Raw genomic sequence first — 26,048 nt, forward strand, 5'->3', positions numbered from 1 at the left:
TTAAGCCTAAGCATAAAAAATTGATTATTTGAACATACTAATACACAAATTATTAAAATATATTTTAATTTCTTCTTTCCTTTTTAATCTTCAAGATCCAGTGGGCAGTTCACACATGGGGCACACTGAAGCGGACTGGTCACACATGTCTGGTGGCTGCCATACTGGACAGCACAGCGCTAGAGAGGAGGAACCCGAAGACACAGCACAGAGAAGCTAGGTCACCCTTGACAGAAACGGGGTGATGAAGGAAGACACTCTCATACGAGGTGACCTCCCAGCTCTCTGCACTCTCTGTGACCCCTGGATCCAGGACAATTCCATCTTCCCCTCACGTGACCATGACCATGGAAGGCAGGAGATTTTTCTCTCTTGGTGGACTGTTCTTTAAGAAAGAAACATCAGCTGACTTTAGCGTCTTCTCCTTGATCACGAAGAAGTGATTTTAGCTCTTAAATGTTAAAAGGCATTAACAGGGAGTTCAGGAAGGCTCAGAACACAAGCGAATCAAGGAAACAAACATGCCTAGAGCTACCAAGCAAGGAGGCCAAAAGACAAGACACTATAAGGTTCTAATTCGAGAGGTTTTGCTTTCTAGCAATACAAACTTTAGGCAAAAAAGCTGCTGAGAAAATCATCAAAAAAAATTTTCAAGGATCTACTTCCAAAAATATTGACATAATTCCCAGTAAAATGACAAGAAAGACCACCACATCAAGGAACCCACGCAGGCAGCTGAGGAAGCCCCAGTGGATGTGCATTGTTGTCAAGGACCAATGCCCAAGGGCCCTGGAAACCGGCAAAGCCTTCCTCTGGTCTGTGTGCAGATGTTGACAGAGTGTAGACAAAGCACAGACTGAAGCTTCCTTCGCCGAGACAATTACAACATGAGACTGCTCCTCTACAGAGCCATCCCCTGGAGACTGGTGACCCCTTCTCCTCAGGCAGCACAGTTAAACATGCTGAGTTTTCTAGTCGGTGCTGCTCCACCGAACACAGCATGGCTCCACCCAATCCCAGCTTCTCAGTCTGTGTGTCTATGTCTGTCCGGCCTTCATTTCCCTGTTTCCCCGGTTGGGTTTCTAGAAGCAAGCCACACAGCAGTGCATCCTGTTCTCTGACGTCATTAGAACCGAGGAAACAAGTTATAAAGCTTCAAGAGTGGAAAATGTCCCATGCAAGTTCAGGGAAGTGCAAGGCAAGCAGAAAAGAAGACCAAAGGGCAAGGCCTTCATGTACCTAAAGAGAAGTCATCTATCTAAAATTCACACCAGTCAAAGAACTGGGCGAGTGTGAGAATTGAATGGTGATATTTCAAAGATGATAAGTCCCCCGAAATGACCTTTTCTTCTCCATATCATACTGAGGTTTGTTTCACATAGTGATGGAGGTAAGGATAAAAGAGGACTCACGCTGGCCAGTGGTGACACATTCCTTTAATCCCAGCACTCAGGAGGCAGAGGCAGGCGAATCTCTGTGAGTTCGAGGCCAGCCTATATTAGTATACAAGAGCTAGTTCTAGGACAGGCACCAAAGCTACAGAGAAACCTTGTCTCAAAAAAAAAAAAAAAAACAAAGAAAGGAGGGGGGGGAGGGACCTCATAAAATTAAGAAAAACTCAAGAAAAATCCCAAAATAAGATTGAAGTGGTACTTAAAGGGGGCATTCACAAAATGAGCGTAAAAGAACACAAATTCATGAGCACAAGGTCAAAGGGTAATAACGCAAAAATAAAAAAATAAGAAAATTCTAAAATAAAGTGCACAGCTGTTCGAAAATCTTGAGTAATAATTACTTTCAGAATGCAGAAAAACAAGCAACAAGCCACAGGATTACACAAAGCAGAGAATCAAATCATAGTATTAAAAAAAAAAGAATAGTTCCCATCTTTCTGCTTATAACCTCTCAGAGCTAATCTTTTCATGGGGTATCTACTGCATTCTAGAATCTTTCCGTTCACCTGCTGCTCGGTTTGGACCCATGTCCATGGCCACACACCTGTTTACACACGCCGTGTAGGGCAGCTGGTCCCACATTTTCAAAATTTGTCTTCTGCTAAGTCCATTCAAGGCCTCTTTGTCAAAATGACTCCTTGAACTTTCCCAGTGCCCTGGTCAGATTTTTGTCAAGTCAACACAAGCTGGAGTCGTCGGAGAGAGGGAACCTCAACTGAGAAAATGCCCCCTAAGACTGGCTTGTAGCAAGACTGTGGGACATGCACTTGACCACTGATTGAATGGGAGGCCGCGGCCCACTGTGTGTGGTGCCTTTCCTCCCCAAGTTGCTTTGGGCCAGGCTATTCAAGCACAGGAGAGAAACCCTAGAACACACAGAGTTGCCAGTGCGCTGTCTCTGCTCTAGCACTGACCCCAGTTGATCTGGTGTCTCCTATAACTGCGTCTGTCCCGAGACGCCAGCCCACACAGTGACAGGACACCATTTCCTACAGTTGCCTTGAGCAGCCCGCTGCCAAGAGATGGAGGTTTTCCCTTTTCCCGGTGAGCACCACTGCTCCTTTGACATCCTGAGATGACAGGATGATTCTCATCAGCCAGGGCCACTGCCCCTGGCCACCCACCTTTTCTCATCCACACGTTGTTCTGAGCCTCCTCCCTCTAGTCCACCGCAACCCTTCATATCCCACTCTATATAAACTTTACGCCTCAGTGTCCACACTAAAACTCCTACCACCTTATCTGAGGAATCTCCTTGAGTAGCCCTGGCACTGCATTTACATGAAGATGCTTATGCGTGGGCTATATCGGAGCACAAAATTGGGCTCTTAATAAAAATCTGAGCCAGCTGGGCGGTGGTGGCACACGCCTTTAATCCTAGCACTTGGGAGGCAGAGGCAGGCGAATTTCTGTGAGTTTGAGGCCAGCCTGGTCTACAAGAGCTAGTTCCAGGACAGGTTCCAAAGCTACAGAGAAACCCTGTCTCAAAAACTCAAAAACAAACAAACAAACAAACAAACAAACAAATGATGACCTGAGCCAATACAGTCCCTCAATAAATAGTGCCTGCACTGAACATATTATAGCACAGACAACCATGATTACAGACTACATATGACTCCACTGTTTCCATCCTCCCCTCTGCCATTTCTCTTCTTGCTTTGCTCTTTTCCTCTCTGATCCTTTCAGTTTTGCACGCCATGGAACAAATGTATCTTCTCATTTCCCAAGCAAGGGAAAGAAAATGAACGTTTGACATTATAACAGTAAGAGACAGATGGAGTCTTCAAAGCAAATTGTGTGGAGGGGAACAACTGGGGTGGGGGGGGGGTTGGTACTACCCTTGAAAGCTAGAGGGAGAGGAGAAGACAGACAGTGAAGAGCGGTGAAGACAGCAGCGTTGATGGGGAGTGAAGAGAGAGCTAGACGGAGGGGGCAGACAGGGCACGATGCAGGTCTGTATGCTCCATGGATGGAAGGACTCATTAGCCAGCCAGACTTGAGAGTAACCAAACAATACCAGCATGTATCAGCTTGGGTCTCTTATTTAAGGCCAGGGTACCTTGGCACATTTTGGGACAGTCTTGCCACGGCCCATATGGATCCCAGGAGAACAGATCACTCCTCTCCTCAATGGGGATGTTGAAGGAGTAACGCACGTCAGGGTTGTACAAGTTACCTACACACAGCACCTCAATAAAATACAGAGGAACAGACAGTTAATTTATAAAAGACATACTCTTAAGACATTATAAAAGCTAACTATGGTAAGCAATTACCTAGTATTCTAATAAGACCACAACCGAGTCTCGCCACTCCCTACAGGCCATTACCTGCAGAACGAGCTCCGATTCCAACCGGTCAGTGCTGTTAATTCTTTCAATCGAGTTGTTTGATCCACTGTATTCGAAAACAGCTCCCTGGATGTTGATTTCTTTCTTTGCCATACTTACAACAAAATTTCCATTCAGAAGAAAATTCCCATGTGTGTCAGACAACGCTGTAAAACAATATAATGCAGCTCATGAAATGGTAGATCCGGCACACAGAATGGAGTTAACTTTCCTCACTTTTAAACTCAACTTCTTTACCCAAATCTAAAGAAAGTAAATACAAATCGATGCTAAGGAAATAAACTACTTTACTGCACTGTGGTCTTTAATCTGCGAATAAGAAAACTTCAACAAAGCAGCCAAATATATTAAGACAGATTTGCCCTACTCTGTTGCATTCTAGAACCTTCACAGAGGCACGAAACAGGAAGGACACAGGACAGGAGAAGCGGGAGGAACCAGAGCACCCACCAAGCAGTCATTAACGAGAGACAACAAAAGACAGCCATCCCATCTGCATGCCATTTATGCTTGATTGGGAACAAATGTGCAAAGCCTTAAACATTCAAGGCCCAATTTTTAAATTAAGTAAGTTAGCCCTTTGACAATTTCATACATGGACACGATGCATGCTGTCGACTCGCCCTGCCTCTGCCCTCCCCCTCTCACTCCTCTCCACTAGTCCTTTGGCCTGGTTCATGACTTTTGGGTTGGTTTCGTGGTCCATTTAGCCAGGGCCATCTGTGTGACCACTGAGTTGAGTATTGTAAAACACTGGTGGTGTCCACCATCCCTCACAGTTCACAAAGAGGCTCTCAATCACCACTGATACATGTGACTGTTTTCAGGATAACATCCCTACCTTCCTTTAGGCTCACACCCCTTTCCATTCTCTTTCCTATCGGAATTGAAGAAAGCCCGGTGATCGTTAATACTATCGACTTGATCATATCTAGAATCACCTAGAAGGCCAGCTTCCCCAGACGGACCATCTGGATTAGGTGAGCCACTAGCCATGCCTGCGAGTCATCTTGATTAGGCTTACTGAGGTTAGAATTCCCTGACACTGAGCAGCGCCAGTCCCTGGATTCAGATCCGATCTGCACAAGAAGGAGAATGCTAGCTCTGAGCACAAGCGGCTGTCAGTCTCTGCCCCCGACTGTGGCTGGAAGGTCACCAGCTGCCTTGAGCTCTATTGTCAGGACCTTCTCTCCATGATGGAAGATACCCTTGAAATGTAAGCCCAAACTAACATGCTTCTCTTTCATTTTTCTGTCTACGTATTTTTATCACAGCAACAAAGTAACTAAGACACTTGTCATACACATACACTTGTATATATTCACCGATATACTATAAACATATCCAGATATGAAAAGGGACTAGAACATATTATTACAAATGATAATACATTATTATATATTATTCTAGAATATATTATTATATGGAATATATTAGTAGCCTGGTCTTGTTTCATATCTGAATATGTATATAATATATCAATGATTATACATGGAGGTACATAGCAGTGCCGTAGAGGAGCTCCCACTGACCGCCATGTGGACTCACACAGGCCTACATCAGTCACTTCAACTACGCATGAGCGCTAATAAAACTTTCTACCACACCAGGCAATTAGCCACAGTCAGATAGGGAAAGTATTTGTAGAAGTACATAAATCATACAAGATTAGCCTTTTTATGCCTAACTCTCAGGACCCTAGAACACTCGGTATTTTATAATAATAACCCTATATTAACCAAGTGTGTCTCTCTTGATTTTTTTTTTTTACTTGAGTTAAAATTTCCATGAGACTTGAAAATGAATCTTGAAGAAAAACAATGAGTTGGCATCCGGGCCTCACCCAAAGCACACAGGTTACTGATGCTGACAGCCGAAGCAACTGTATAGATGACATTAAAGAACAAACCAAGCTTTATACTTGTTCTGTGGGACAGAAACTCCTCTGTGTAAGGAGATGAGCTTTCTCTAATGTACACAATGCCCACGTCCCTATTTACGGGACTTTTGGTGACATGAAACTCTCAAACAATAAATTCTTCTTAAAAAATCTTTCAGTAACTCATCTGTTTATTTTCCTCATTGTAAGTTAGACTCAAGGTCCCACGTTACTGTGTGCATGGCCCTTCCTTTATAAGTAAGGCTCAAGTCTCCACGTTACTGTATGCACAGCCCTTTCTTTATAAGTTAGACCCAAGCCTTCACATTACTGTGTGCACAGCCCTTTCTTTATAAGTTAGACCCAAGTCTCCGTGTTTCTGTGTGCACAGCACTTTTTTTTATGTTAGACTCAAGTCTCCGGGTTATTGTGTGCACAACACTTTTTTTTGCTAGAACATTTCTGGCTTGTAAACTTGGGGAGAACCCATGGACCATTCCCAGGAAGACATGGCCAGGTTGATTATTTATCTACCTTTTAGCAGCATACATCTCTGGCCACAGGCCAAGGCAATGTGTTGAAGCAGGAGAAAACTAACGCCGATTAAAGACAACAGGACAGAAAAGCAAGACCTTTGCATTCAGTTCTCTTTGGGAAATGTTTTGCATTCACCGCAACGGAAGTGGCCCCGCATGAAATCAATCACTCTTAAGTGAAGAGTTCAGTGGAATTTAGCACACGCACTTGTGTGGACAAAGTCCACCTGCTTGTTATTGTAAAAGTCTAGATTTTCACACCAAGGAAATCCTGAACCTATTGGAGAGCTATCCTCTGTATACTTGACGCGATAATGCCAGACAGACTTTTTGAAATTAACTGTTCATAAGAAAGTCATATGGCTAGCTGTATGTATTAGTTACATGGGACAACATTTAAATAAAGTTAATTTGAAGCAGAAAAATTGTCTTATCAACTGCACATCACTAGCTTGAGGAATGAGAAAATTCAGGATTGGCTCACTGTGAGAAGAAAATCTTTGTAAATACCTTCTCCATATTTCTCATATTTCTATTTAAGTAGAATTCTCCAAATCTGAAAGATATTATTTAAAAAGATAACAAAAATGTGTCTATATTCTAGAAATACACAATGACCACATTCAGTGATATCTCAAAATATGAAGCTAGTTATTTATAGAACTTGAAATAAAACTGCATTCAAGTACTTTTGTCACATGGTTAAAAAAAAAAAGTTAAGGAAAGCCAGAGTGCTACAGTGAGCGTCAGAAAGACCAGAATTTTACTCTGACCACACACATAACTTCAATTGAATACAAACTTTTGTTACCTAAAATACTGTAACGGAAAACAAAAAACTAATTTTTCCATTATTTCCTTGTTCCTTCTAGTAGGGTTTATTTTGTGTAGCTTAAGAAGAACATATGTCTAACGGTGTAGAAAGAGCTCCATCAACCACAGACCTCTGAGAAATGACACACAAACCACACATCAGCTGCTGCTTACTACATGTTTACCCAGGTAGTTGTCATCTTCGGGCCTTCCCGAGTAGCTGTGCTGAAGGATTTCAATGTTTGTCGCCCCTGCAGGAATCTTTACGACAACATTGTAACCTGCAATAGAATTTCAGACATGTAAATTTTATAAACACAGACATCTTACTAACTATTACCACCAAATGCCTGCAAGACTGGAATGGCACAGCCACACTTAACATTTCTTTCTAGCCTTTAAAATGTGATGAAATGGTTTTTTATTTTCCATCTGAACCCACACTTGACACACTATGCAAGACTGAGAAGAATGCAACAGCCCAAATACACCGACCTCGAGATTCAGAATCTTAGGATTTTATTTTTACTATTGTATATGTTTGTATCTGTGTGAGTGGGGTGGGGGTGCAGAGACCAGAAGAGGGTTTCAAATATCTGGAGCTGGAGCTAAGGCAGTTGTGAGCCACCTGATGTGGGTGCCGAGAACTGAACTCCAGTCTTCTGCAACAGTAGCAAGGATTTTTGAGCCATCTCTTCAGCTCCAACCTCGAGATTCTTAAAGTTCAACAGTTCTTAATTCTTTTTACTACTTCTGAAATTCTGAGTATAGAAAATGTTTACCTTGAGCCCACACATTTTAGTCCAGGATTTCAAATGCTATTCACAAATCTAGGGCTATCAATAACATCACTGACATGACGTTTAGGAAGACTGAGTGGCAACAAATTTTATATTGAGAAACAATAATAGAAAATTTATTTTTTACTAAGCTTTTAGCTTGTACCTCAAATTAGACTCTCCATATTTACACCCCAATTTTATATTAGTTTTAAAAGTCTACCGATACCTGTTACAAGAAAAGTATAGTTTATTGAAGCAATTTCCACAACATTGGCACTATTTGGAAAGGAAATGCAATATAAAATACACATTAAATAAAAAGACAAAACTTTTCCTCACACTGTTCCTAAAAATATTCACATAGCTACCTAGCTAAATCCCTCAGGAAAAACACAGAACTTAGCATGCTCTAGAGATATTATCCCAGGATTTTCCTTGTACCTGTTTTGAAAAATTAATTCCCTCAGTTTAGTACATGAATAAGAGCCTGTAATTTTTATGCATTAAATTTGAAAATACTGTCCATGATTACATAGAGGTGCCAGAACGCCTGTAGGCTTTTGGAGCAACCTAACTTAGTTTTTTAAAGTGTCTCAAGCATAAAGGTGACAGTTTGACTACTTTATGTATATTCTATCTTATAATCTTCAAGATTAATTTTAATCCAGAGAACTCTCACCATAAAACAGCCTCATCAACTTCTTCCCTGAATCTCCAGTACCTTGAGGAAAGCAAGGCCATTGTACCAAAAAGATGCCAGAACGAAGGTAGCCACCAGGGGGCAGATGTGGTAAATGTTATCCCTACCCTGCAAATGGTCTGCTCAAGGCTTCCCATGGGTATGGGAACCAGGAACACAGTTTCTCCAGGTTAGGTTTTCAGTTCTAACTTGATATTGTGGTTTTGTATTGTGAAACATTTTTTAGTCACTGTGGTCAACCACAAGCCTGTGTCATGGTTATCCAAGGGAATCCAAGAATGTAACTCACATGAAATCATCAGCAACGAGGAGAAAAAGAGCATGTTGGGAACACACAAGACCATCTCCAGTACATTAAAACATGAATTGCTCTATGCTTCTCACGTAGATAAAAATTTAAAAATGGAGTCTTGAGTTGTACCCTTTCATCGGAATAGTTACCAGCAGCATCTTAAGATCAACCATAAGCACATAATTTAATGCTGAAAAATAACACTGTAGGAATTAAGATTTTACTGTACAAGGGAAGTTTTAAAGTCTGCTGTAACAACATTAAAAGAGGGAGTATTTCCTGAGGAAAGTTTAGAATTGAAAATGTCAGAAGTGGCCTTAAAACAACTTCAAATAAAACTGAAATCATCACCAAGTTCTCATTGGAACTGTATTGCACATGCTGCTTGGGAAATCAGTGAGGTGGCAATTATGAGCCCACACTTAGGCTAAAAATTTCACCCTTTACTTTCAATCAACATTTTCAATACAGTAGGAAAAAACAAACAAAACGCATAGACCAGCATTTCCTTGCATAGAAAGGGGAGAAGGGAGGGAGAGAAGAAGAGAAGGAGGGAAAGAAGGAGGGAGAGAGGGAAGGGGGAAGGGAGGGAGGGAGGAAGGAAGGAAGGAAGGAAAGAAGGAAGAGTTTCAAGTATTAAAATCATTAAAAGCAAGTTTCCCAGAAAAGTCATACATATACACATTCTAACTTAAAGGAACATCATGAAAAAGCTTCCAAAATTTGGAGAATATTCACACAATATGGTCAAATACTACTGGATTTACTCTTTGACTTTCATTAATGCATCCAATTGTTTTATTAAAACTTAGATTCAGGGTTAGGGATGGTCTCAGTTGGTACTGAACTGGCTGAACATGCAAGAAGTCCTAAGTTTGGCCGCAGCCCAGCATGAGCTGGGCATGGTGCACCCCTTCAGTCTCAGCACCTAAGAAGTCAAGGGTGGGAGGTTGTAAGTTCCAACCTGTCTGGGATACACTGGGCCTCATTTCAAAAACAGAGACAGCAAAACATAGAATCAGGTTTGTCTTGGGGAAGTGAATTCTTAATTCAAATAACATACCCGACTCAAGACTTATTCTTTACATTTGGAGATTTTCACGACATATCATGCTGGACTGAGGACTCAGACTACACGGGAATATAACAAAGCATTTCTGCTGTACAACAGAGATTGTACGCGAGAGCACTCACTCAGATAAGAGGGGAAACTGGAGGCAAGGACACACAGCTTACCATAATGGGCACTGTTGAAGACGCCTGCCAGGGTCTGGCATGAAGAGTTATCTCCACCACACACTCCACATTTGTCTCTCTTGGCCTTGGAGTTTAACACATGATCACAGCCAGCTTGCTTCAAAACACAATCATCATGATTCATAGCGTCAAAGTGACTACTTATGTGCACAGCACTTTAAAGTATACAAGGTTCTTTTTAAAAGATGATTTCAGTTAGCAGGGATTTGCCGTAACAGGAGTCTCTCTGAGCATCTACCAAGCCAGGTGGGCAGTCACATGTGTTCACAGGGTCTAGGAAGCAGTGTGTTTAAAGGATTTACAGAATTTTTTAAATTAATATCTTCAGGTAATAACTTGAATTCTACATTGGGACAGACAAAAATTCCTATATTCCACAACCATTTGAAAACCATAATTTAGGGCTGGAGAGATCAGCCATCAGGCAAGAGCACTGGCTGCTCTTCCGGAGGACCTGGGTTCGATTCCCAGCACCCACAACCATTTATAACTCTAGTTCCAGGGGATCTGACATCCTCTTCTGGCTTCCACAGGGAACTAATACATGTGGTATACATACATACATACATACATACTATCAGGTAAAACATCGATACACAAAATAACGTTTTCTAAAAAAGAAAACCTTTAAAGAGAGATAATTCAAACAGACTCATTAGGATAAGAAACACATTAGAAGAGTCAAAAAAGGTGGTGTTTGTATGCCTTCCAAAAAAATATTGTGGCCTTAGAACACTGGAAATAAAGCATGTTCCAAATAAACATTTGAATGCCTTTCGCCCAGTTTAATCATCAGCATAACGTCTACTAAAGGATTGTCCTGGACATGTCAGAGAAAAGTGCAGTCCCTTCTCCAGGCGCCCCCTGCACATGAAACGGCCGTTACCTTTATGAACTAGTCCTCTAAGCTGAGTAACCCAAAGAGAAAGGTTCATGTGCCACCTGGACTGGGTTTAACACTAGCTTATTTGTGTAGTTGGACGGTGGGACAGGGGGTGTGTACCAGAGCATGGTTGGGGGGGGGGAACTGGTTCTCTCCTTCCATCACCTGGACTCCAGGAACAGAACTCCAGTTATTAGGCTTAGCAGCAGATGTCCTACCCGTGGAGCCATCCCATCCCATGCCCCTGCCATATGTATGTTTTTGATATGAGAGGCAAATACTTTCATGATGAAGATTTATCCACGTATTTTATGAATGCCAAATGCATCTAGATATTCAGATCATCTTTGTTATATTTTGCTTCATTTCATTTGGCTGAGTTGCTTGTTTAAATATGGCATATGGTTTGGGGGCCACAGAGTAATCTTTTTGTACTATTTAATCTATTTCTAAAATGTAAGCTAAGTGTCTTTGAACATCTCCTAAGGCCTTTGGGTGCAGACTATTATTACCTAAGCAACAAATGCGTGGCTACAGGAAGATGGAATTAGACATTTTAAGCTCCCTTTCAATCAAAGAAATGGTCTCACAGCAGCACACTTGCTGTCTGGACAGCATTCGCTGTTTTAATGCTCAGACTCCACCTGCCTTCTCCAGATCGCCAACCACCTGCCTCTGTCATTTATTGAGACGCCTGCTAAGTGGTCCTGCCTCCCATCTTCTTCTAACCAAGGTCATTCTAAAAAAGATCATAAAGTGCAAAGCAAATCTCATCGCTTCTTCCACTTCAAAATAATATCTGAATCTCTAAGGAGTTCAGATGACAATCACACATCAAATATCTCCCTGTTCCCAGTTCCAACCTGAGCACTTACTTCCTTACATTTCCAAACTCTTATCTCTAATATCGTTCATATCGAGTGTTCAACATTGCTGTTACATCTCTAAAAATCTTATGTTGGTTACCCGTCACCACGGGAGGTCACATCTGAAGTATAAAGGCACTTTTCTATCCTGGAGTCCATTTTCTCCAACCTTTTAAAGAAGGTGACCCCATCTTCATGCCGACTCTAAATACAACTGGCAAAAAAAAAATCAGCCACCTTATGCATTTTAGGCTGCTTTTGTTTTATTTTTGATCCAGGATCCAGCTATCTAGACCAGGCTGGCCCTCCTCAGTCTCCTGTACCAGGATACAGGTGTGCATCACGACAATATAAAGTTAACCACAGTCCTAGAGATAGCATGATCTCAAAGATTACTTTAACGACGTCCATAAAAACAACTCTGAAGGAACAGAGACAATGCTGGTTACAGAAGTAGAAGAGACGCATTGCTTGCCAATAGAAACACCAAGCTTTCTTACCCTACAAAGGCCCTGGACACAGATGTCATTAGTCTCGGTCCCACAGGGTGTACCATCAGCCACTCGGTCCTTCAGCTGGTAGAAGCTGGTAGTCCCAGCGACCCGGCAATAGAGTTTACAGCGATCTTTTATGGCAACTGCAGAAAGAAGAATCCCATTTCGGATGCAGAACAATGAGGTTCTGTGTTTCTACTCGGCAAAACGGTTTCCTATGGAAGCAATCACGCTACTTACCCCCACTGTACTTGGGCAGCCACCTCACATTAGCGGGGAGGCCGTGGATGTTGACATGTTTACCATCAAAGTCAGAGCACTGCTTTTCGCGGAAGTCTTGCTTGCCTTTTGGACATGAATCAGTGTTACATGATCGAAATTTCATCCTGCGGCCCACACAGTACCTTCCTCCGTTTCTTGGCCTAGTCAAATTCATTACATTTTAAAGCGCATCAGTAAAATATCACCGTGGTCATCTATTTCTACAACCGCCCATTTGCCTCCAGGACCAGAAAGGCCGCTGACGCTCTTTTAACATTATAGGTTGAAGTAGAAATACACAAAAGGGTTTTAAGTGGTTTTCTGGCAAACGAATCATAAAAATAGCAACCCCCTCTCAAGTAGACCTGAGACCTGGACACCAGAAATAAGTCTCAGTTCTGACAGAATTAACAAGGACTAATGGTGGGTCTTTGTTTTCAAACGAAAAAAATGATGTCTAATGAGGCACAGACAACGAAGAAACTTAGGTGACAAGGGAGACGTACCCATTGTTGTCACACTTGAGTGGGGTATGTGTGTGTGTGTGTGTATATATAAAATATATTGTTATATGTTATATATATATATATATATATATATAACAGCTTGCCGCTGTTTCAATTTATTCTTGGAAATATACCCCAGAAGTTTTCAGGATAAAAAATAATACATAATTTACCTTGCACAAAATTTCAATGATCTGTAAAACTGATGCAGAGTGTGTTGTATTCCTACGCATTAAAAATGCTCACTGATATGACTGAGCAGAGTGTCACCTGGCCCATGACTTATTACATATAAAATAGGAACACTTAAAATCTCTCTGGGATCTCGGCATGCTTTCGAGTTGGATGAAGAGAGATGATTGGGCACTTACTCGGCTGAGACAGTGAGGCATCCAGAACAGGAGCAGAGGAGGGAAAGGAGCTACATCAGATTACAGAACAATAAAGAACCAGCAACCGAGTGGCCCATCTGGGCAGCAGAGTCAAAACACAGGATGGGGGCCTAGGGCCTTTCATTTGAAACACAGCAAAAGAAGACAGAACCACCATTCACATCTTAAATCACACCGAAGCTGAAAACAAAGAGTACGGAGGAAAGCAGCCGTCTCCACGCAAATTATAAAAGTTCATTCAGTTTTTTTTTTTTTTTGTTTGACTTTGTTTTTTTAAGTCTGAATCTACAAAGGTACAAAGCAGTACGGTTTAAAGTATTCCACAGTGATTCCGAATCTCTGAAACTTGCAGACTGACCTCCAGTGTTAGAAGTGAACGGGACTGACTTTTACTTTCGGGTCCTTGAGATAATCTTAATCTACAGTGAATAAAAAGACATACTCGGGGCGATCACAGAGCCTGGTTGTGCTTTTAATTCCACCTCCGCACGTCCTTGAGCAAGAGCTGTAGGGTCCCCAGGGTCCCCATTCGCCATCCACAGGACGGGTCTCCATGTCTCTGGTCACACACAGCCCACGGTGGCAATGCTACGAACACAAAGAGCAATGGCTGGTGTGCATCTGGTTAAAGCATCAGCGTCGTTGTAACAGCAACAAGGGAAGCTGTCAATCAGGCACAGCAAACGTCAGCCCAGATGTGAGGCTACATTTAATACCAGCTTGGAAAAAGCATGCCCTGTCTACTCGGTACCCAAGGCTGGAGCAATGCAAAATGAGTGTAATATTTCTCTTGCTTTTGAAGTTTAGACTCTCACTGGAGAGGAAGGAATATTTAAGATTAAAAAAGGAACTATCCCATTCATTCTAGCTCCCAAAGCGGTGTTTTTCATAATGTCATCACAATTGTTGCATAGAGTCACACACAAACACAACTCAAACATACAAATAAACCGAACTGAAGAGATTAAAAAAAAAATTCTACAATGAAAAATGTCAGGATTTTGAAAAAGGAAGTCGGGGAAGGCACTAGGCAACGGAAAGACCTCCCATGCCACCAGACTGGCAGAATTAATATCTTGAAAATGGCTATGTTACCAAAAAATAATTTACATATTTAGTGCACTTCCCATCAAACTTCACATATCATTCTTTATAGAACTAGAGAAAACAACCCAAGAGTTCATATGAAGCTACTAAAGACCGCAAACAACAAAAGCAATCCTGAGAAGGAGCAAAGTTAGCGCTATCACACAGCCTTATTCCGAATTATATTACAACAGCTTAATTTATGGGCAAAAGGCATTTTAATGTATTCAAACTCACTAAAGATTTGAGAAAACCATTTAACACATTCAATTACATTCAATTAAAGTTTAAGGAAGAAAATATATGCAATGAAAACATGTAATGGAGGGGCCTGCTGACACATCAGCAATCTGAGATTTTTTTTGTATCTATTTTAATAAGAAGAACATAAATATGCATGTTCATGTAATTACTCATATAACTATACCTTAAAAACCCATCTACTAGTTCTAGGAACAAAGTTAAAATTAGCCATTCAATTCTGTTGACAGTATACTCTGTCCAACAACCACAGCAATACAATCAACTCCACTAGCCGTGCCAGGGGTAGCAGCAAATCACGAGAAACGGCGCGCTGCGGAGCAGCTGCCCATTCCAGACACTCTGGGTACAGGACTCACCCTTTGAGAAAACCTACCATCCCAGGACCACAGCTCGTCCCGTCGGCCAGCGGCATGTGCTGGGTGCGACAGCCCTTGTGGACGCCTTCGGCGCTCGTGCACCACAAGCGCCGGCATTGTTTCTGCAGAGTAACAACAGGCAGGGGAGCCGGAGCAGGCGTCAACCTCCAGACCAGGTCTGTGTGGCCCAGACCCATCTGAGCTGCTTCCTGGCTCACGGCTGAAGCTAGACGTACTTTGAAAACAATCCGAACTTTTCCTAATGTATTAAATGGTAAGAGCAATGAGCCGACGTGGAAACACTCAGTTATGTGAATGAGATTCCTTCCTTTGTAAGACATTTTTCTGCAGGCTTTTTATTGTGGAACTTTACTCGCAGGTTCCCTGCCTGGCGCAATGGCAGAATGTTTGAGTGATGCGCGTGGGATACCCGTGAAAAGGACCCATGCTTACTGGTCTGCGAAGTATAGCGTGCACTTACAGGTTCTGAACAAATGGGTCTAAAGTCTTCACAAGAAAGAAAACTCCAGAGTCATGGGAGCTGTGCCCAAGATCATCCCTCTTTTTTTCTGAAGTCAAATGAAAAGTTTATGTGGCCTCCAAAGCAGCCCAGAAGAAATGCAGCCATCACAGTGAAATTCTAAGTTAACTACTAAGGCAATCGGTCCCCTTTTCCCCATGGGTGTTTAAAGCTTACTAAGATTTGTGGCTATGGACTCAAGGTAGGGAGTGCATTCGTCACCATGTGGGAGGCACTCGCAGTTCTGCCCACTCGCTATCCGGCGGCCTCCACCGATCAGCTCAATAAGCGTTCATTGTGCGGCAGTATCTAAATGAGGATACGCTGCCTGGGGAGGTAGGAGGCCCAGTCCATTATCTGAGATGACTGAACTCACAAGCTTTCAGATTTTCATTTATTTATACTTTGGGTGTTTTTAAATATGACCAGGGAGCTGGGATTGAAATCCAAGCTAAGCACAAAACTGACTTGTGTTTTCTATACACTGCACACATACAGAACTGGAAGCAATTTTCCCAGTATTTTTCATAGTGCCCGGTCAACATGGGATGTTTCCATCTATGTTATCAAACTGGCATTCAAGGAGTTGGAGATTTGGAGCATTTCTTATTAGCGAATCAATCCCACACCAGTTATGTTTTAAGGGGTTATTTATTTGGCGGGGGTAAAACTTACATACACCATAAACCATCAGGAAGGGAGTCTAGTCGCTGGAGCAGGAGCCGGGAGCAGCAGCCGAGACCGAGCACCGGAACCAAGAGCCGGAACCAAGAGAGCCTGATCCGGAACTGCTTCTCTTTTCAAAAGAGAAATATACCACGCCCCAGTGGGCTGGTATTTCAGCAGCTATTGGCTGACGGAGCGGAAGTCGCTCCCCGCTGCACTGTGGGCTCCTGCTTCAGTGATTATTGGTTGAGGCCACGGAAGTTACTCCCACAATTTCTGACTTTGGAGTTTTAGAGTGGGGATTCTCAACGTCTGTATGTTTATTTCAGTAAATTAAGTCTGCATTCCTGGCCCTAGAAGTCATCAAACTCTGTTAAGGCAGAAAGAGCTTGGCAAATTCAAGGAAAGAAGTGAAGAAAATGTAAGGTGCATTCTGCGTAGACAGTGAGGCACGCAGGCAGCACAGCACTGGGATCTGTGAACCAAATCCTAACTTTATGCCTACGTTAAAAAAGTAATGCCTGGCAGTGGTGGCGCAGGCCTTTAATCCCAGCACTCAGGAGGCAGAGGCAGGTGGATCTTTAGAGGTCAGCCTGGTCTACAAGAGCAAGGGTCAGGACAGCCAAGGCTGTTACACAGAGAAATCCTGTCTCCAAAAAACAACAGCAAAATCATGATGACAGAACCTATATAAGTGTTTGGTGATTTTTATTTCCATGGAAAGTTAAAGTGTGTGACCTATGAACAGTTGCCAAAATAAATGGTGAAGAATACTGTGATTACAACTGAATTTATGCTACAAATACAATTCTTTCGCATTTACATCTGTATAACAGACATGTGAGGCCGGAGAGATGGCTCAGTGGTTAAGAGCAATCACTGTTGTTTTGGTGGACTTGAGTTCGGTTCCCAACAACCACACCAGGTAGTTTGTAACCTCCTGTGACTCCAGCTCCTGGACATCCAACATCCTCTTCCTCTATGGGTACTTTACTCACATACACAGAGTCCCACACAAACACATAATTAAAAATAAAATAAGTGTTTAAAAAGACATGTATTCTATTTATGAAGTCCTTAAAACAACTCAATATTAAAGCACCGAAATTTTAACTTCTTCCCCCAAATATGTATTTCAATATTTTTAAATTTTTATATAACATAGCTATGCTGTGGCTATATCGTCCAAATAGGAACACTTCACAGAATCTGTGGGAGTAACAAGGACAATCAGAAGTACCTAGCATAGCACCGGTACCTAGCATCTCCTCCACTAGCTCTGGTTTCTCGTTACTTTAGGCCCTTTCTATGAAACATCATTTAATTCCTCTTTCATTCAAGAATAAATTGTGCATATTGCAATAAATCCTTACCATAACTTTCAGGTAGTTTTCCAACAGAAAGGTAGAGATTTTCTTACCAAGTAGGGACACACTTGTGATCCGGGACCAAACATAAGCTCGCATTGTTTGTTCACGTCATACACTGAGCCAGGAAGCTGTGGAGACAGGTCATAGATTCTTCCATTGGGTTTGTCAAGAAGGCATTCTCCATGGCCAGTGCTGAACCAGACACAGAACACAGCAACGTGAACACACTTGCATACATTGGCATCTCTACCAGGTTTCTGTAGTTACTTTCAAGGACAATGTCCACATCTTACTGTTATTTAAAAACCAAATATAGCCACACCAGCAAAGCAAAATTCTTACACATAATGACATCATCAGTTTGCAGAGTTTAACTGTGCCTGTTTTGCACTGGATCCCCAGCCATAGCCACAGAAGTTATAGTGGCATGAGGGGTGGGCTGGGAACAGAGCTCAGTGGTAGAGCATCAACCCCCATATGTATAAGAACCTGGACTCCATCCCCAGCATGGTGAACAGGAACTGCTTAATGACAAGTTACCATAATGTAATTAATGTCACACTTTTAGTACCCATTAGCATCAAATGCATTATTCAAACTGTCAAAATGTAAAAATAAAGTGCATTATGTTCCTTGATATAAACAGCAAAAAAAAAAGGCATTTTAAAATGTTCATGCTTTCCCTACTTTGAGGGGCTATTCGGGGAGTAATAAAGGAGTTAGCTCCCTGGCTCCAGGTGCTTGCTACATTTAAGTTCCTTCATAACCCAGGAATTATGGTTGTGAACAAATTCTTCAACCTACCCAAGTCAGGTCTCATCTTCCATACATTGAGAAGGGTGATATATATCTCATAGTTTGCTATTAGAATACAGTCCACACGCTGCTCGATGATGCTTTGGCCAATGACGGGCCAAATGTAGGATGGCGATTTATGGAGTACCTACTCTAAAGCATGGTTCTGTTTTTTTTCCACCATTTCCATCAAGAGAGGTAACGGCAATACTAGCGATGCTAAGATGAGAATATAAACTATTAAAGGCATTGAGAAGAATTTGTGCACAAATATTTTATGGAAGGAGCTTGGGAAATCTTAGTGACCACATTGGACACACAATTTGGATGAAAGAAACTGAAAAGCAAAGAAAAGTGGCAGAAGGTAAAGACATAAGGCTGGGAAGCCCAGACCTGCCCCTTTTCAAACCTACAAAGAGCCTTGAAAGAACACATTGGGTTACAGGCTCCATCTCTGGGGCCGCAGAAGCAAATTTCTTTTGATTTCAGCTATTCCCATCTTGAAGGGTCTCCTTAAACTTCTGCCACTCAAACACCTCTCAAAATATTACTTTACTTAGTAACATCTGGAAAAACAAAGGATGCATGAAGATGGTCTGATGACCACTAAATCACTGCATAAATGGTTTTCAAGACAAAACAAAGTCCAAATAAAAAAGCAAGACATGTGCCTATATGACTGAACTATAATAAAAAGTTCTCAAGTAAAATTTATATATGCATATGTAAAATTTCATACATATATATCCTTGTTTTGTAAATTCTTCATGCATTCATTTACGGTGTTGGGGGTACACATGCCTCAGCATGCATATTGGGGTCAAGAGGACACACGCATGTTGGGGTCAAGAGGGCAATTCGCTTGATGTGTTTTTTCTCCACTGTGAAGTTCCAAGAACTGAACTGTGGTCATCAGGCAAGTGACTTTATCCACTGAGCAATATTTTTAAGCATTTATTTGAATATTAATAATGAAAAACTAATCCTTTTCTTGAACCACTCTAAAAGAACAAGCAACTTGAAATCTGATGATGAGAAAGTGGTTACTTATCAACTAAAGGAAGAGGAATCCAGACTTACTCCAGAAACTCTGTGATGTGCTTCTGACTACAAGCTGACCAGGTCCAAGGACTCGTGTGGTAATTAAGGGTTGGGGCCATTACATGATACTGATGTTTAATCCCAGCTTCTTTACATTTATAACTGTCATCATGTGGAACATTAAACCTGAAAATGAAAACAAGCACTTAAGGCTATCAAAAATGGATACAACATTAGTAACAATTCCCTTGTATTTCTACAATTGTACAGTGTAAAAATAATTCTAGTTATTTTGGGTTCTGTACTCTGAGTCTTTACATAAGGTGAAATTTCACATTCGGAGCCATAGTTTCTGAGAAATACTAGATTCTATTTTTGATTATTTTTTATCTTGCTTATTTGTCATCAAAGTCTAAACAATAAAAATATTTGGAATTTGTCTCATCATCATATGGATATAAGATTCTCATTAAAATGCCTGCATGTTTCAACCTGGACATCTAGAAGATGCTGTGCACAAGTTAGGCAAGATGTCAACACACTACATTCTAGACCCTTGACTGGTGCTGCAGTATGCAAAGAATTTAATCTCCAGCTCAGTGCCATTCTATATATTAACCAGATATCAGCAGAAGCCTGGGGCTTCTGACCTGCCAGTGACAATCAACAGACTAGAATTAAAACGTGCCCCGAGAGCACCCAAATATTGACAGTGAAAGCAGAGTAAAGAATTAGCAGGTCAGAGCGCATGCTGGACTTCATGGACTCAGATATGGAAGGAAATCACCCTTACTATTCATCCACATCTGAGAAACACCGAGGTTCCTCAGAGAGAAAGCCGCTGTTGAACGAACACAACATTCTCCGCATAATGTACTGGTTAGCAGCTTCCAATACTCCCTGCACTGTGTACTGGTTGGCAGCTTTCAATTCTTCCTCATAGTGTACTAATTAGCAGGTTTGAAAACCAGAAAAAGTGTTTCTGAGGTACCACTGCAATTTCTCAGCAATCTGTAGATCTCTCCTCATCCCCGCATGCCCCTGTCCCCCTTTATATACAAATGTTGGTGACCAGGAGCTAGGCAATAAAGGGGAACTGAAGCAGAACCTGCTAATTAAGTTATCCCATTTCAAATTACTGTTTGCAGATATTCTAAAGCAATGGCCAGGAAAGAAAAATGGTCGAACTCAGGGCACCTCTAGCCTCAACGTCTTACTAGCAATAAACAAGGAACGTAACAACCTACGCTGCGGCTACTTTAGGAATTATTTCTCAGAAGATGATTGCTAGGCCTTCCGAGCTTTTCATGGGGGCACTGAGCATGTCATGGGAAATCACGGCCTCTGTACATAGAGCACAGAACCCTGACCGGGTTTTTATAAAACAAGAACAAGAGAACTCTAAAGAGTTGTGGGAATGCTCTAAAGAGTATCATTTCATGAATAAGAAACCCCATGGGCCTGTATCCCATGCTAGGGCTCTGAGCAATAAGAGCAAGATTCAAGTTGGTCTTTCAAGTATTGTTGGAGTTGTGAACTAGGAGTCCTTGCAGGCACTCCCAGATAGCGGCAGAGGGTGGTACCTGGTTATGTGTAGGATAACGAGGAATAAAGGCCGGGGTGCTTATCATGTAAGCCAGTATAGTAGGTGAATAAAAACAATCCCATGTTCTAGATCTTTGACTAGTCTGCTGGTCTGTGCAGCCATCTGACCTAGCACAGATCACAAATAAGACCCACAAAGCTAGCCTTTCAAGGATCAGGGATGAAAAGCACACTGCACCATTTGATGAAGGAATGCAGGTGCTCGTGGCTGCATGGCTGCAAGTGGAAGGCACACTCTTCAGGTAAGGAAAGGTACTCACACGTGCCCGAGCTCATGGGCGATGGTGAAGGCAGCGCTCAGGCCATTCTCCTCACTGATGGAGCAGCTCCTCAGGGGGTCACACAGGGTGCCCAACTCCGCTAAACCTACAAAGATGACACACACATACCTCATCAAAGGGGAAGCGCCACCAAAGTCACAATGTGAAACTAAATATAAGGCACTAGTGGGGGCCTTGTGACTTGAAAATAAATGCAGAACTGAGTAATAACAGTGAATACTTAAATATTAAATATTTAAAGCCAAAAGATGAAAAAACAGACTGAATAGATTGCATTGAGATTTTGTTTTGTTTTGTTTTGATATTTCTGTGTTTTTTTTGTTGTTGTTTTGTAAACTTTTGGATTCTCTCATTCAAAAAATAGGATGAGCAAATATTCTTCTGCAAACATAGGAAAGGGAAAGCAGAATGTCTAGTGTGGGTAATACAACAGGCAGAGTTCCACCCACTAGAACAATCAAGAAGAAATCAAGAGCTATGGTAAAGTTTGGAATAGACAGGTATCCAAGCACCACACAATCACACGAGTAAAGTGTAAGTGTCTGACATGGTGTTTGCCATTTAATATATGCCAGCTACAACAAGGCGTGGCTTGGATAGACGGGTTGTTGCGATCACTTGGTAATCCGTGACTGTTTGGGCAATGGGAAGAGCAAAATCTTCTCTCTCCCATACAAAGAGTGACAGGCAAGCAAACACGCTGTGGAAAGGCAGAAGTGGTGAGACCTAGCGGGACATCAACAACAGTGACAATTCCAGCTTATAAAGAGTCCTCCAAGCTGAGAGAGTGAGAAATTTCATGATAATCCATTATAACCATCCCAACTCCATCATCATCACTGAAGTTCAATTTGAGGTTTTTAAATAAAATATTAATACTATAGCTTCTTCTAATCCCACCCCCTAACATTTACTTGTAAATCTGTCTACGTGCCTGTGAGGATTCTTTTCACAAGAGCTGGCTTATGGATGCAACCTAACTTCTCAAGGCATAATTAAGAATTAGTACTGAAGAAGCAGGACTCCATCGGTCACCGGGTTCACTCGTCCTCCTAGGCAACCCTTTACTCACAAGAGCTAACAACCTGAGCGTCATCCTGGCATAGAGGTAGATTGCAAACCATCAAAAAGTTGTGTTGTGCATTTAAAGAAATGAATGCTAAACCAGAAATCTAAGTCTGAGGTGTTCTTTAGCCGAGGAAAGACTTACCCTCTTTGTGAATCTCTTGCCAAGAGGCCTTGCTTGGGTAACGTCTTCCCCAAAAGACCTTTCTTTAGAATCAATATGACAGAGAAATCCTAAAGTTTAAAATCCAAGCTTCCACATGCAAGCTTTTAATTAATTCATAATGTATTCTATAATACAAATATATGTATATATATAATATACTCTATAATGCATTTCTACTTTGTCAAAACAGGTGAACGGTGAAGACACTTCTTATGAATGCTCTTCCTCATCCCAGCCCTCATCAGCAATATCAAGCTACCAACAGCTGAGTTCCCACAGAGCTGAGATTTAGAATGCAATACTGACTCCCTTACCTCCTGAATTTATGTGCGATCTTCCAAAATGCACATTCTAAAATGAATGCTTTACTTGCAAGCCTTTATGTTTTATATGATCGGCCATAAAATTGCCCTGTCAGACCGCAAATGCATAGCAACAAAATCTGATGCAAATGGTTAGCACTGTCGTACCAAGCAGCCAGCAGGCACCTTGTGCCTAGATTCACACAAGCTGATGCTGAGATCTCTCAAAGGTACCCAAGACGGAAGGGAGCATGAGCCCCAATTTTATCAAGGTCCCTTGTGTTAGGATAAATGACACAAATTCAAGCACTGGCTCAGCAGTCAAAAGCACTGCTCTTCCAAAGGACTTTGGTTCAATTCCTAGCACCTATAGAGTGGGTTACAATCATCTATACCTCCAGTTCCAGGGAATGCAACACCATCATCTGATCCCTATGGGTACCAGGTATGTGTGTGGTGCACAGACATACATGCAGGAAAAACACTGATACACATAAATTTTATACATATACACACACATCAAAATTCTTACAGCTGGGTCTGGAGTGATGACTGAATGGTTTATAGCACCTGTTGCTCTTGCAGAGGACTTGAGTTTGATTCCAGGCCCCACAGAGCAGCTCACAGACACCTGTAACTTCAGTTCCAGGGGATCTAAAGCCCTGTTCTGACCTCTGTGGGCACCAAGAAAGTATGTGGTACACAGAATACATGCAGGCGAAATATTCATACACGTAACATAAAAATAAATCTAAAAAGACTTACAACTAAAGAGTATAATTCTAAGCAACGAAAGTCAGAAAATAAAATAATAATATAAACACAGAGAAGATGTCAACTTAAATACAGAGACTCAAATAGATTTCAAAATGGAAATATAAAAAAAGTCAAGAAAGATTATTTTGCCACCAATACCTCCACTAAAAACATTTTACAGGCTGTAATCTGGGGACAGGGAGAAAGGAAAATGATATCAAGAATGAGTTTTGGATGTGGGTAGATGCAATCTTGGGCAAAAATGCTTGCTGTCCAAGCATGAGGACCTGAGTTTAAGCCCCCAGCACCCACTCTAAATAAACCATCACAAACACCTTTGAAGGCATGTGCACCTGTAACCCTAGCACTGTGGGGGTCAGAGACAAGAGGATTACTGGGACTTGTTGGCTACTTCAGGTTCAATGGTAGATACTATCTCAAGGGGAAAGTGTTGGGGCCCAATACTCCCATACACTCATGTCACTCATAATCATACATCACACATCACACACACAGACACACACACACACACACGGTCTGAGGTAAAAGAAGTGATGAAAACTGGATAAATATGGATACAAACTCTTGAAATGGATGTAAAATAATGATGTCTGATGTGCAAGGTTTACACAATGACAGAAATAAAGCAATAGAAAATACATAGGATCAGCTGCACGAAGGCAAACTGATCTCCACATCCTTGACTTAAGAGAGAGCCTTAAAGAAAGTTAGCTAGTGCCCCTGGTTGGGCACTGCAGAATTGGAGAGAAAGACGTATCTAGTGACTCCCCAAAAAGAGAAAGTTGAAATAGCCACTGTGTAGACGGACATGATATAAACATATAAATTATATATATATATATATATATATATATATATATATATATATAATTGCAAAGCATTCAAATAGTTCTACCTAAATGAAAATTTTAATATGAGAACATCACATAATGGTTTTAATTTTTTTGAATGAACAAAGGACCAAGAATAGCCAAAGTAAAGGGATAAACAGGAGGATGGGCTTTGATTAAGGAGGGGAGAGGTAGATAGTTATAGAAGAGGGAGGAGAGAGGGTAAAATTGATATAGATATGAATAATTTGCATTGGTCCAGATTTAAGGTCAATTTTGTTATATGTATTTCTGATCTTGATTAAGGTATTATGATTGTGTAGTTCATTTAAAAATGTAATGTATAATTAGGAAATATAGGTTGTTAATGGATAATCATCGATAATAGTCAAGCTTGTAGTCATGTTAGTTAGATTTTCTAGATGTGTATAGATATATTTCAGTAAGATAGGAATTCTTCATATCTTTCAAAGACTACAGAATATGGCATTTAATGTTTTAATAACTTAGGGTTTTCATGACAATGAGACACACCTGCTCCTGGCAGCACCAGCTACTTCAAGAGGAAGATGGGTATCGAAGAGGCTCCTTATGGAGTTTGTTAGCCATTTGGGCAAGAAACTGCTCTTGCCTGGACTGATGCATAAACTGGACATAAAGAACCTGCAGAGAGATGACTGCTGAACTTGCCTAAAGGGGTTCCTGATTCATGAAAGAGTCTGTGAGGGGGCTGGAGAGATGGCTCAGTGGTTAAGAGCATTGACTGCTCTTCTAGAGGTCCTGAGTTCAATTCCCAGCAACCATATGTGGCTCACAACCACCAGTAATAAGATCTGGTGCCAACTTCTGTCTGCAGGGATACATGCAGGCAGACCATTGTATATCTAATAAATAAATAAATCTTTAAAAAAAAGAATTTACCTATAAAAAAAAGAGTCTGTGAGACATTCTGCAGAACACAGCAGATAGTGACTAAACTGCCTTTAAAAGCTCCTGCTTCATGGAAACGTCTGCTGGATACTATGGTCCTGAAGGCTAAAGATGGATGCCCCAACGGTACAGAGGAACTTTGGGTGACTGTCCAGGCAGCGAGATGTCTCTGTCATTTCTAGAGTTGTTTACTTAGGTAATATAACCTTCTGGAGTCTTTGATGGAGCTGAAGAATGGTTAGTTATAGTTATAGTTTTCCTTAGTTATGATAAAAGATAAAGTAGATATAAATATTGTAGCTGTAATTCTTGCTTGATAACTGCTTTGTTATATGTAATTTTACTATGTTAAAATGAAAGACTTTCTTTTTTGTTTAAACAGAAAAAGGGGAAATGATGTAGTTGGGTCTTCTTGTATTTCTGTTGCTTTCATTGGTTAATTAATAAAGAAACTGCTTGGACTGATAGGTCAGAACATAGGTGGGTGGAGTAGACAAAACAGAATGCTGGGAGAAAGAAAGCAGA

The 26,048-nt window shown here is 41.4% G+C and overlaps 1 protein-coding gene across 1 annotated transcript in view; it reads right to left on the minus strand.

Annotated features, from left to right (window-relative positions):
* Positions 1 to 26,048, minus strand: part of Adamts20 (ADAM metallopeptidase with thrombospondin type 1 motif 20) — a 129,435-nt gene that overhangs the window by 57,292 nt on the left and 46,095 nt on the right. Inside the window, exons 8-18 of the mRNA XM_048444778.3 lie at positions 21,433 to 21,538; positions 19,607 to 19,753; positions 17,782 to 17,923; positions 15,193 to 15,297; positions 13,912 to 14,057; positions 12,551 to 12,732; positions 12,317 to 12,453; positions 10,047 to 10,164; positions 7,222 to 7,317; positions 3,788 to 3,954; positions 3,517 to 3,646 (exon numbers count right to left, since the gene is read on the minus strand). Coding sequence (XP_048300735.3) covers positions 3,517 to 3,646; positions 3,788 to 3,954; positions 7,222 to 7,317; positions 10,047 to 10,164; positions 12,317 to 12,453; positions 12,551 to 12,732; positions 13,912 to 14,057; positions 15,193 to 15,297; positions 17,782 to 17,923; positions 19,607 to 19,753; positions 21,433 to 21,538 — 1,476 coding nt within the window. The remainder of the gene's footprint in view (positions 1 to 3,516; positions 3,647 to 3,787; positions 3,955 to 7,221; positions 7,318 to 10,046; positions 10,165 to 12,316; positions 12,454 to 12,550; positions 12,733 to 13,911; positions 14,058 to 15,192; positions 15,298 to 17,781; positions 17,924 to 19,606; positions 19,754 to 21,432; positions 21,539 to 26,048) is intronic.

The sequence above is a fragment of the Myodes glareolus genome, chromosome 19, assembly GCF_982192425.1.
Source record: "Myodes glareolus chromosome 19, mMyoGla1.1, whole genome shotgun sequence".
NCBI lineage: Eukaryota > Metazoa > Chordata > Mammalia > Rodentia > Cricetidae > Myodes > Myodes glareolus.